Here is a 13,318-nt window from a genome sequence, read left to right as displayed (position 1 = left end):
TATTCTGCATATGCAGTTTTGCTGATCTTTGCTTTACCTAATTATTTTGTGTTTAGCCATGTGTTTTCCTTGCTTTCCCTGTCCCTTATCATCAGTGATTTTGAGGAGATGATATCCCAGAATATGCCAGAAAGGCCACATTTTTATATGCTTTTATTCACTTTAATTTTGAAAAAAAGCCTTCATAAATCAGTTCCTAGTGGGTCCCATAGGGAACTGAATGCAGAGGCCTAGGTGAGCAAGATGGACTGATGAGCAAGTTAGAACTGGTAATGCAACTGACCCAGGGTCTCTTCTTGCAGCCAGTTTTATTAGCTAGAATTCTGTTTATAATGTATCCAAGAATTAGCTGTAAAAAGACTGAAAGAAAAATAATCATACGTGCTGTCTCCCCAATCCCTATTACAATCAACATTCTCTTAAACTGTCAAATGAAAGGAAAAATTGACAACTTGTAAGTCATTGCTAATAACAATTTTCCTCAAACATGGGGAAAGGAATTAAACTCCTTTTCTGTTCCAATAGGACACACTTGTCCTCGCCCTGATTATCTCCGACCTTTATTCCTACCACTTCCTTTTCTCTAGCCTCCTGGATGCCCATAGTACTAGTCGAAATGCAGCTGCTCAAATGCCTTCCTTGCTAATCAGATTGATGGTCACCCAACTGTGTAAATCCTTTCACAAGCTCCCACCACTTGTATGTTGCACCAAGTTTAAACTTCTTGTCCTTGCCTTCTGAAGGGCCTATAAAATTCTACTCCGGATGACACCACCCATTTGTCTCTTACTACTTCCATTCCCCACTCCTATCTATCTCTACTGCTGATGATGCTATTCATGCAACCTCATTAGTTTCTTTCTCTCCTTCCAGTCCCCATGATTTTTTCCACACTATCTCTGGTCTGTCAGCCAAGATGGCTGACATTATCAATGAAGTGTTCTCTTTCCGTTTCATCATGACACCCTCCACCCCACCTCTGCACTGAATATCCTCATCTGTGATATTCACAGGAAGGACCACAAACAATGATAAAGTAGTAAGAATAGCAATTCCAAATCTAATCCCATCCCATGCTATTTCTTCCTCTAGTCACCTCAGTGCTTCTCTTGTTTTCTGGGCTAGATTCTAATCTCTTTGGGACAAAAACTGTATGCACTGTGTGTCTTGTTTATCGCTGAGCACACTTAAACAATAAATTGTTATACAACATTTCATGGCGCTAACTTCCACCTTTTTCAGATGTACAGTTTAGGGCAAAATCCAAAGGGTCATCCTCGGGTTTTACTTTGTATTTAGTCATTCATAACTCTCCTTGAGCCAGACCCTGAGGTTCTTCCTCAGGTTTTACTTACTCACTCACTACTCCAGCAAACTCTTGCTGAAGTCAAAGGGAATTTGCCTGCATGAGAAAAAACTAAGGCCAAGGCTATACCACAGAGCTATATGGGCATAACTACGTCACTCAAGGGTGTGAAAAATCCACACCCTCAAGCAATGTAGTTATACCAACCTAACACCTTATGTAGATAGCTTTCGGGGAGCTGGATTAACTACTCCAACAGAAGAAACTCTCCCATCATCGTAGTAACACAAGCCCTAAACCATTCAGCACTCGGACTAGCAGGTATTGCTCTTGACTTTCCCTTCGAAGCGTACACACAACTTGATGCTTTTTCCACCATGAATTTGATCATATCTAGCCATGTGAGTAAGAGGCAGGCAGAGCACATGGCATAGCAAATTCAGGGTTTATTTTAACTAGAGCTGGTCATCATTTTTGCAAATAAATCTTTTTCTGACAAAATATTTTATGGAAAAAAAATCATTTTTTGCCCCACAGAAAATAAAGTAAATTTTTGACTAGTTTTAATATCACTTTACTAGCCTGTAATATAGGGCAGGTCACATGGGCTACTCTTGACTTGTCCAGCTTGACTGTAGTAGTCAGCTCAGGCACTTCCTCACCAAAGATGCATCTCAATAACTACCTTCATCTAAAACAGCACTGTCCATTATGTGACAAAGTTCCCCCTCCACCTTGGTGGGTCCTGCGCTTATTGGCGGATTTGTTCACCTCAGTGATCCTCCCTTCTTGTGGAACCCACAGTCTAAGTCAGCTCCTCCTGTGTCTGATCAGGAGTTGGGAGGTTTGGGGGAACCCAGGCCCGCCCTCTACTCCGGGTTCCAGCCCAGGGCCCTGTGGATCGCAGCTGTCTATAGTGCCTCCTGTAACAGTTGCAGGACAGCTACAACTCCCTGGGCTACTTCCCCATGGCTCCTCAAACACTTCTTTATCCTCACCACAGACCTTCTTCCTGGTCTGACAATGCTTGCCACCTCAATCCTCCAGCAGTTATACTCTCTCACTCTCCGCTCCTTGCTTCTTGCTCCAGCTCTTCACACATGCTCCTTCTCTCTGGCTCCTCTTTTCCTGACTGGAGTGAGCTCCTTTTTAAAGCCAGGTGCCTGATTAGCCTGCCTTGATTGGCTGCAGGTGTTCTAATTAAGAGTAGCTATCTTCTACTGCCTTCTAGAAAGATCTTTAATTGGCTCCAGGTGCCTTGATTAACCTGGAGCAAGCTGCCATTGGTTACCAGGGTAGTAGGGATTTGTTTAGCCTGGGGCTAACATACCTGTTTCTCAGTACTTTTACTGTAGCCATCTGGCCTTGCCCCATCACAATTATTAAATGTTTCATTTTTAACAGTCAGGATTTGTCTACACACAGAAGTTTAACTGCTTTAATTATAGAGGCACTAGTAAAAGAGATACACCTTCTAGGTACGCCGCTATATCAATACCACTCTACCCCGATAAACACGACTCGATATAACATGAATTGGATAAAGCATGTTATATACATGCGGTAAAGCAGTGTGCGGGGGGGGGGGCGGTGTGGAGCTGCACACTCTGGTGGATCAAAGCAAATTTGATATAACGCGGTTTCACCTATAATGGAGTAAGGTTTTTTGGCTCCCGAGGACTGCGCTATATCGAGGTATAGGTGTATTATGGTGCTTATACCAATTATTCCCATATGGGAAAGGTATAAGGACATTATATCATATTATGTAGAAGGCAATTTCATACCAGCATAATAACGTCCATATCAAGTGTTGTAATGGTATAAACTATATGGTAAAAATAATCACACCTCTTACCCACATAGTTTTTGTATAAGCATAACTACGTGAAGACTTGGCCTCAGTAGAGACAACCATGCTTCTCTCCCAGGGTAATGTGATAACTGGTTCCATTACTCACAGCCACCAAGGAATCAGTGATGAATCACGAAGTAGATTTGGCTTGATTGTTTTCCTTTGACAGATGCTTTGTCTGTCTCCTGTTTTCTTTAGCCTATCACTTTGGGCACTTTCTGATGGCTAAATCTTAAGGTCTTTAATGAGCTTTTCCTCAGTGCTTCCTCAAAAGGGAATGTGGGACTGAAGGAAAGCTGAGTAAAAAATGTATAAGGACAACAAGGATCTGGCCACCTGTTTGGAAACTGTGCCCCAAAATATATTCTCTGCCTTGGAAAGGGAAGAAAGCCCAGCAGTTGCAGGTGGGGGGGAATGGAAAGGGAGTGTTCTGAGTTGTTGTTCCATTCTTTTCTCTGCTCCATAAATGGTCCTACATGGATTCTCTGTCAGGTCAGGAAGTAGGTGGGCTCTGGGGACAGCAGCTGTGCAAGGCATCATCCTCCTGACACTCTGTTGGATTCCACGCTTAAGAGAATGCAGACTGGGTCAGCATTAACTTAGGCAGTTCCCACCTGCGTGCTCTGAAAGACCTTGGCATGAAAAGAGGTATGAAGTTGGGTGCAGATGAAGCAAAGGGCCCAATTCTCTGTTGCTTAGCATGCTGCACAATCATTTTCACTCATGCAAAGTGGGCATAACACACTTTTAAATCAGAATTCTCCACTCACTCACACTTGTACTATCCTTTTGCGCTCACTTTGCCCAGGTACAAATGACAAGGTGCATGACAGTGGAGAATCAAGCAGTTAGGACAGAAGCTTGGTTAAAATGCAGAGCAACTGAAAAGCCATTGTGCTAACTGCAATTAAACGCAGCCAGCCTTTTCACAAAGCTGCTCAAAAAATCAAATTCTACTTGTATATGGTGCTTGTATTTCCACCAAAAGCAGAGTTAGAATGCTTCCCCAAAAATAAAAGTGTATACATGAAGTGAGGGAAAGATACTTTCAGATTCATACTGTCAGTTGAAAAAACAGCTAACATCTAATGAACATTTTTTTAAGTGGATGATGAGGCTAGTTAGTGCAAATTCTGTGGCATTTGTTAAGTGGGACAAACACCCTATGTTTCACCCTCCAGGTAACTTTCAGACAATTCAGAAGAGCAGCTCTGTACAGAGTATCCAGCAGGAAAGTGGATATACTAGCTGAAGTCATGCCTGGTGTAACCCTCTGGGATTCAAGAGTTATACCCAAAGCAAATTTGACTCTTCTTCTTTAGTCTAGTGCGAAACTGTGAAATTTTTGTTAAGTAGTAACATGCTGAGAAAAAGGCTTCTGAAAACAAAGCTAGATCTTCATTACCAGGACTAGGACCATAGTCTGCAAATGAAAAGATAGCTGAAAGCCTTCAAATTCAGTCATTTCTAAGTGTAACAAATTTGGGGATTTAATAAAGTGCTTCACTGAAGGAACTGGAGTGTGTATTTAGTTATTTTGGTCTTCCAGAAGAACTTACAGAAAATTCCAGTCAGATTCACAGGAGGTGGCAATGTCCCATTTTTCAGATGCCACAAACTCTTCTCTCAACTTGAGAATTCAAAATACTCACAAAAAACTCTGTCTGGAGTATGAAAGGGTCTAATGCTTTCTTGTGTAGCTCCTCTGCGGTAAGAATGTTCGATGCCATTTGTAGGTATTCTCGGGCTGATTGTTCTCTTGGTGACATGACATAGCCAAAGACTTGCTCAGAACAGCCTGGGGTACACATGTCCAGCGTGAGTGAAACATTTGAACCTCTCCTGCAAAACACAGCCCTAGGTGAAGACATCAGTTCTGAAGGCTATGTGAAACACTCTGCATTAATTAAAACATGTCTTTCCATTTGGCCTTTATCTGCTTTTCTTGAGACAATGGCGCTTTTGAGGGTGCAATGAAAATTTTGGAACACTCAGAGCTCATCTAGACTAGAAACAACTGATGTTCCTGACAACAAGTATCAGCAAGAGGTGCAGCTGAATGTGCTAAGACAGTTTAGCAGAGGCATAGACAAATGTGCAGCACTGGTTCACTGCACTTGTTGCTGACTCCCATTGGTCAGGAATCGGTAATTTTTCTACTGTAGACAAGACCTCCAGCAACTAGTCAGGCTATGGCCTGGTCTACACTGGGGGGGGAGGGGGCGGCAAGAGGAGGGGGAATCAATCTAAATTAAAAAAACAACAACAAGGAGTCCGGTGGCACCTTAAAGGCTAAACAGATTTATTTGGACATAAGCTGTCGTGGGTAAAAAACATCACTTCTTTAGATGCGTGTACTGAAAGATACAGATGCAGGCATTATATAAAGACATATGATGGTGTGGTTGATGCGAATAACATGGCTGAAGTTGACGTACTTAGATTGACTTACTGCAGTGTCCTCATTGCGCTAAGTCAATGACTGATACTGTCCCCTCGCCTGTGCCTCTCGCCCCTCACCCTGGTGGAATACCGAGTCCATGGGAGAGTGCTCAGTGGTCGATTTATTGCATCTAGACTAGACGCGATAAATCAACCCCCGCTGGACCGATCGCTGCCCAACATGTACTCCTCCTTTGTTCCACTGTAAAGTTGTCCTTCCCCAGGTGTGAATCCCCTCCAGCAGAAAAACAACTTCCCCAGCAGGTGCAAAGAGTAAATTAATCCATAGTGGGTCTATTAGCTTACAATCCAAAGAAAGTTACTCATTGGGGAATGGCCCATTTATAAAACAATTTCTACTAGTAGCCAGATGTGTGACAATTTATTTTTGGAAAAGAACAGCCCGACAACAATGAAGAAATAAATGAAGAAATAAAGTATGGAAGAGCCTATCAGTACAAAAGATGACAGAGAGCCTTATATCAGGATCAAAGAGATTTTATAATATACAGTTACCATTTTCACAAAATAAACCTACAGATAAAATAAGAATCTGACCAAATACAAATAGGTTTTCTAAAGGCAACAAACAGATTACGAATGAGATTTGGTAACGTGTACTGAAAGTTGTTAATAATAAAACAAAAAGTCACTATATATCTCATAGTAGTGACTCTCCTGGAAACAAAGAGCAAATTAAATAATCAGTCTAGAACTGATGTTTTAAAACAAAATACATTAATTTAATGCAGTGAAACTACCAGTTTGGTCCATTCAGAACTTCTGAACTCTACACAACTTGTGCCAAATGCCTTGCTCTCTGTCAGAACTATCCTACCTTTCTTGCAATCCCACTGATTTAACTGTCAGAGTCGCTGGATCCATCTCTGCTTTGATGTCCATCACACAGTCAAAGACCGGCGTCTCTGGCACGGGATCCAAATCTAGAAAATCGTCCTCGTTTTTATCCTCTGTCCACTCTGAGTATGTGAATGAAGGCTGGCGGCTCACAGACTGACGCCTGTCCTCTGGTAGGGGAAAGGCGGGATCCGGATGGGTTTTCACAAGATACCAAATCTGGAGGAAACAAACAGTTTTAAAACTATCTATGTATTTCCAGATCTTCTGTAAACTCTAAAGATAGATACACCTTTTGAGCAATAATCTCATTCATTATACCCCAGCAAAATGGAATTGCACTAAAGAGAACAGGAGAGTTCAATATATGAGGAGCTTTCCTGTACAGATCACAAGAATATACCTTGTCCTATTCTAATCTTGCTTCCAGGCGCAGAGGGTTCCCTGTAGCCTCTCAGGCTTCGCTCTGGAACACCGTGGAAGCATTCTGTGCTTGTGACTATTACACAGAAGCCAATGTGAAATCACTGTCCTTTTGTTTAATTGATCATCTTTCACAGAGTGTGAACAAAACTCTGTTAATCTACAGATTATGACCTTCCCTGATTTAGATGCTGCCCATCTGGGATTTGGTTGAGTTTGAAACAAGTAAATACCAGTTTCCCAAATCTCAAATCTCTGATGATCTGACATCGTATCCCAAATTCATATCCAAATTCACATTTGTTTTTCATGAAACCCCTGTTTCATAAAGTGCTTCATAAAACCTGCAACCATTTTCAATTCAGTGATAAAACCTCATCTGCAATCTAATAATCTGATTTAAACAAGACATAAACTGTAGAATAAATTGTTAAATTATGTGAAACAAATGTCTTAAATTAAATATCTATAGTAAAACGAAGGATCGAGAATGACAAATTTAAAAACGATTGTACCATAGGACCATTATGATCACCTAATCTGATCTCCTGCATAGTTCAGACCGTAGAATTTCACCCATAATTCTTGCATTAAGTCCTTTCCTCTGAGCAATACTGACTGATGCACAGGCACCAATTATTGCTAATATGTTTTGTTAATGAAATTTCATTGCTCCTAAATTAAACCTACTGCTTAGTTCCCCCAGTGCACTAACTTTCAGTGGGTGTTAGGCCCCTCTGAAAACCCCAGCCATGCTGGTTTACACAGATGCTATGGCAGATTATATTGTTTGAGAATATTAGGTTGGATTTATTTCCAGTTAGCAACAGGCCCTAGTGGCAAAGTCTGAGATCAGATCTGAACTTTGCCACAGTGCTGAGATGTTTGGATCTGGGGTCTTTGGCTGAACTTGTCTCTACTGCACAGGGCTAGGAACAATCTAACGCAAACTAATTTGGGGCTAGGTCCTACAAACCACTGCGCTCCTCCTTTCACATGCTGAGTGCCTTCAACTCCTTTTGAGTCCAGTGGAAGTTTGAAAGCACTCAGCATCTTGCAGGATAAAGCCTTTCTTGGTTTTTTTATTTTAAAGGGACACTGTCAAATGTGAAAGTCATGCACTGTCAAAAAGTCAAGTTTCTTTCCTTAAGTTATAAACAACGACCTCGAATATTAACTCAGAAAGGATTTTAAAAGCCAATTTTCTTGTCACTAGACATACTTGTCATTTATTTCTGGCATTTCTCTCAGCTTGAACAATGAAAATTAATCAAACAAGTTTTCACTTTTGTTTATAGCCAGCTTCAATGTTAGGTTCCCATGCACTATCACCACACGGCAATGCTTGGGTTACAAATACTGAAAGGGAACAGGCATCTGATTAAACAGCTCTGTTTACACTGCAATTATTCAAAAGAAAATTATGGATACATTTCTATTTGCCTTACGTTTCATAAAAACTTTGGGCCAAATATGAGTCGATGGTGCCCTTTGAAGTTTGGCTTGAAGAATGAACTTTAGAGATCTGAGCTCGTTATTATTTCCAAAATTCGCTTTTGGAACTTGCAAATGCCATAGTTCTATGGACCTCTATTGCCCCCATCAGTGTGTAATGTTTGAGCACCTCCCAATCTTTAATGTATTTATCCTCACAACACTCCTGCGAGTAGGGTAGGGATATTATCCCTCTCTGTGAGATACGGAACTCAGGCTCAGAGAGACTAAGCAACTTGCCCAAGGTCACATAGGGAAGTCAAAGATAGAGCAGGAAATAGAATTCAGATCTCTCATGTCCTAGGTTAGCACTTCAATCAATAGATCATCCTTCCTCTCTCAATTGGCTGACAGCCCAGATTGTTATGGTGGGGTAGGGTCTGCTGTAGACTGAATATATTAATCAAAAATGCTCCAGCCTTAGGCAGAAAAGGGGGCGGGGGGATAGAAAGGAGCAAATTCATCTTGGCACAGGGACTGAGGGGAGATGACTTCAGCCTCTACTAATCAAGGACAGTTGGAGGCTGCTTGGCAGCCTGCTATGCGCACAGAGGCCGCAGTGCTTTGTGTGGAGTCGGACCGCTATTCTGGTGCTGAGTAGGAGCACTCTTAGATGGATATCGTGCTCCTTCTTTGTCCTAGGTTTAAAGGACTTGCAGATGCAGCACTTGTCACTCATGTGCCCTTCACTTAAGCACCTTAGGCAGCTGGTATGTGGATTGCTGATGCGCATAGGCCGTTTGCAGCCATCGCATGGCTTAAAGCCTGGTGACCAAGGGATGCCCCGACTGGGTTCCGTCCGGGAATAACCAAGAGTTCAAGAACAACGACTAAGGGTAACTAATAAACTAAAACTATATACAACTATATTACAGGTTTTCAAAATTCGCAAGAACAGAGAACAGAACAGTGCTAGCCGAAGCAGCAGACATTCCAGCACTGTCACTGGTGGCAAGAAGGAACTGAGGGTGGGGGAAGCCAGCAGCGCCCCTTATACCACACCATGCAGGTGCCACTCCAGAGGGCACCAGAGCCAGTTCCCTATGGATACTACTGAGGGAAAAACTTCTGACACCAGCATATGTGGCAAGCACACTCACCTCTAACATAGAATGGACATGAGCAAGCACTTGAACAGTATTTTTGAGGGGGGTGATTGTTAGGGAGTAGGGGATCCTCACCCATGCAGACCCTGGCTGACCCCTAGCCTCTTCCAATTAGTCAGGCATATCTGCCCCATCCCCATGTGTCCCTGGCAAGTAGTCATCTCCCACACTCAGCAAGGCAGGATACAGAGATAGTGGATAATATGACTGGAACAGAGAGGGCCCAGACAGATAAGGGAACCACACTGAAGCAGAACAGGCTGTGATAGGGACTAAGATTCTGGAGGAGTGGGTGCTTGGGGATCTGAGAGGCAGAAAAAGAGCTACAGGGGAGACTGGTAGCTACCAAGCAGATTCTGCAGAGATCCAAGGAGGCCCTGCAAATAACAGAGAGGAATTCAGAGTTCCAAACGGACTAGGCCTGGTATGCTAAAGAAGAGAAAGAAAATATGTGTTTCCTCTTGCGGGGAGTAGAGCAAGAGAGGGATAACCTGCGGATGCAGCTCAGGCAGGTGCAGGGCAGGAGGCATCCCTACTTCCAAGGGTTGCAGGCTTGAGGGTGAGGGTGTGTGATGGGCCATCTACCCCACACTGGCATGTAGGGGGTTAATAGGCTCCTAAGGAGGCTGCAGGGGAAGCAGCCAATAGGAGAGAGGCTGTGTGGGGCAATCAATCTGGGCCCAGCGGGCCCATTTAAGAAGAACCACAGGGCAGAGCAGGATCAGTCACTGCCTGGAGCGTAAGGAGGGAGGACTGGTTCCTAGCAGGTGGACAGAAGCTGCCACCATGGACAGAACAGTTGCTGGCAGGGAACTGGGGAGTGAGATGGAGCTCCTGGCTGACTGGTAGGACTGACATGCTGAGGCCCTGAGGTAAAGAAGGTGCTGGGGCTGTAGGGAAGTGGCCCAGGAAAATGTATTGAGAAGTTGGAGGGGACACAACACATGGCTGCCATCTACAGGGTCGCTGAGTCAGGACCTGGAGTAGTGGGCAGTCCCAGTTCCCCCACTTACCACTAGGGAAGTGGCTGGACAGTTGTTCTAAACCCCACAAGGGGAGAGCACAGATGGTGACACAGCTGGAGGGCTGTGTCATGAAGAGGACACCCTGGAGTGACACAGGTCAGAGATCAGACGTGACAGCAAGAGAAGCACCACTGGAAGAGGGTGTACCAACCTATGGAGCTAATCCCCAAGATGGCCAGCAGGGGGCACCAGCCTGGTGACTGAGCCCCATCACACAGCCTATTAAACCAGAGGATCTGGACTGCTTTGGGCAACAGTACCTGTATACCAGTCAGTGCCTGTCACCTCTGATAGCACTGTGCATGCTCTAACCCATTTGTGGAGCTGTGGCCCTCCATATGCTAATAAGCAGCCTAAACTCCACGGTCACAAGCTTAACACTAAGGGCTCTCCACTGTGCGTTAAACCCATGTTGGAGGTGATGTGGAGCCAACTCAATTCAGGAAGCCAAAATTCCTCTCTGAGTCCCCCAGACCACCCACCGCTACAACTTTTCAGTTGCTCTCTGCTGCATACCTGTCCTGCTGCTCACTCTGAGATGTCTCTGCCAGGGTATTTGTATGGAGCTGTTTACAGACTGCAGGCACTGCAGGAAGCAGGAATGTGCCATGTCACTGCACAGAGGCAGTGTGTATATGCGCACATCTGTAATTCACCTCTGTGCAGAGGGCCCTGCACAAGGCCTAGGCAACTCTTAAGCACTATGGGCTCCTGTGCAGAGCCGACCAACCAGATACGGGTGAGTTTGTCAGTAGGCTGGACACCCAAAGGAACACAGGACATGCTTTAGAAACAAAGGCACTTTCCTCTTGACTGAAAAGGCATGTGGGGAATAGGGATCATGAAGAGACTGGAGGAAATTACATTACATTTAAAATTAAATAGAATTTTAAATAAATAAATGATAAATTCATTAGTCAGCTTGGAAAATCGTAACCCTGGTTTTAAGTGCTAGAGGCTTTTGTGCTGGCCTTTTCTGGAGGGGTGAGCATCAGGGCACAATCTAGCCCTCAGGGAGTGAGGGAAGCCTACAGCACCAGTTACAAAAACCTCTGTCATGACTCACTAGGTTAGAGCTAGTCCCTGTCCACGGCTGGAAATCACTGTGTTCAGTAACATTCCATCACAGCCAGGACTCCTAGGAAAGGGCATCATAACTTTCACAATGAATAAAGGCAGGTTTTCAAGCGTTATGAACTCTCTAATACTCCATGGGGATGAGCTAGGCTCTGGATTTCAGGCAATCTTTAATGTACACACAGAGCAGACAGGACCTCAGTTTCGAAGGTATAATTTGTAAGACATCCCCCCCCACACACACATTCAAGTGCCTGCACTTAGTTTATCTACCACCTTGCAGAGGGCGAAGAGCTGAGTAAATCTTGCTTCAAGAGAATCTAGGTGCCCCAATTTGTTGTTGCGCTATAGATGTGCTGCTACAAAGAGGCCACAGGGCAGACATAAGGTGTCCTCCTCTGGGAACACCCTCAGCGCAGGACCCTGTATGCCAGGTGCATAGTCAGCTTTGCTAGATCTTCGTTGCCTTCACAGCAAGCGAGAATACCCTAGGGCAAGCATGGCTGGAGGTGGGAAGGTTGGATGGAGGGCAAGAGGAGGCAAGTCAGGGGCAGACCTGCACTCTGGCAATATGACACCCCCGCCTATGCCACTGAAGCAGGGGCATAAATCAGGGCTGCCTCTGAATAGATAATTTGCCTCCCCTCTGTCTGTACTTTTACACTAGCATCAGTACAGGGATGGATCAGGCCCCAGAATGTAAAAGATCCTCACGCTCTCCCTTTCTCGGGAGAACAGTATGTAGGATTCTTTCTTTGGTCAAAACTAATATCATAAATGCACTTCTCTGTCTAGAAAACATCACCTTCTAGCCATCTTCCTATGCAAATCCCTTTTAGGCAGAGACATGGTTAAAGAACCAGAAAAAGCAAACAAAAGAGCCTAGTTTCAGAGGAGACTGGGGGGAATAGAGAGAAACCAATTGATAAAACTGTCCATTCTCCTACAAGCTGGGGTTCTAGGAATACTGCCAAGCTCCACTGTTTGCATTATTTTCAAATTTCTTGGTAAGTAAGCTTATTATTTCCATGATGCTGTTCTGCAAATGCCTGTAACAGCAGATGTGTTCAAACTGTAAAACCCGTGTGACCTGGCATGAGAAGGAGTTGTATTAGGTAGAACTGCTCTGTGACTTGGCTGTGTTTGTGGAGTGCTCTGAGCACGCAGTGAAATACAGCCCCGTGCAGTAATCATGCACTGCCCATTATTCACAGCAGACTCGAAGGATTCCCATCTAGCCTATAGTAAACCAGGAGACTCTGTTTTTAAATTGCTTTGTTACATGAAAGTCCCAGATCACGTCAACACATTACAATGACTGCATTGGACCAAATTCTGCTCTCCTTCACACAGGTATAAATCAGGAGTAACTCTAAGCTTAAATGGAGTTACTTCTGATTCACAGCTGTAAAAATGAGATCAGATTTTTTGCCCATAGTGGACATTCACTTAGAGTTAATTCACGTGATATAAATGACTTGACCATAAAGGAGCCCCATGATGTTCTAACACACCTACAAAGGGACTAGATACGTTTCCCTAGGGAAATCGCACCCTTGTCATTCTGATTTACCTCATAATGCAGCTTGGAGTGTTTCCCTGTAAAACTGCCTTAACTTCACACAGTTCATAGAGAAGATGAAAAGTCCAATTCTTGTACTTTAATAAGTGCAATTACACCACTCACCAGAAGTTTATTATTTGATCACACAATACACCTGGCTAAACTGCA

General features: G+C 43.9%; 1 protein-coding gene across 1 annotated transcript in view; it reads right to left on the bottom strand.

Moving 5' to 3' along the window:
- IGSF22 (immunoglobulin superfamily member 22) overlaps window positions 1-13,318 on the bottom strand; it is a 212,263-nt gene that overhangs the window by 94,876 nt on the left and 104,069 nt on the right. Inside the window, exons 6-7 of the mRNA XM_032765505.2 lie at window positions 6,442-6,680; window positions 4,814-5,003 (exon numbers count right to left, since the gene is read on the bottom strand). Of these exons, the coding sequence (XP_032621396.1) occupies window positions 4,814-5,003; window positions 6,442-6,680 (429 nt within the window). The remainder of the gene's footprint in view (window positions 1-4,813; window positions 5,004-6,441; window positions 6,681-13,318) is intronic.

Source organism: Chelonoidis abingdonii, chromosome 4, assembly GCF_003597395.2.
Source record: "Chelonoidis abingdonii isolate Lonesome George chromosome 4, CheloAbing_2.0, whole genome shotgun sequence".
Taxonomy (NCBI): domain Eukaryota; kingdom Metazoa; phylum Chordata; order Testudines; family Testudinidae; genus Chelonoidis; species Chelonoidis abingdonii.
The sequence above is the reverse complement of the archived record's forward strand: the minus strand, read 5'-3'. Positions and strand labels throughout refer to the sequence as shown.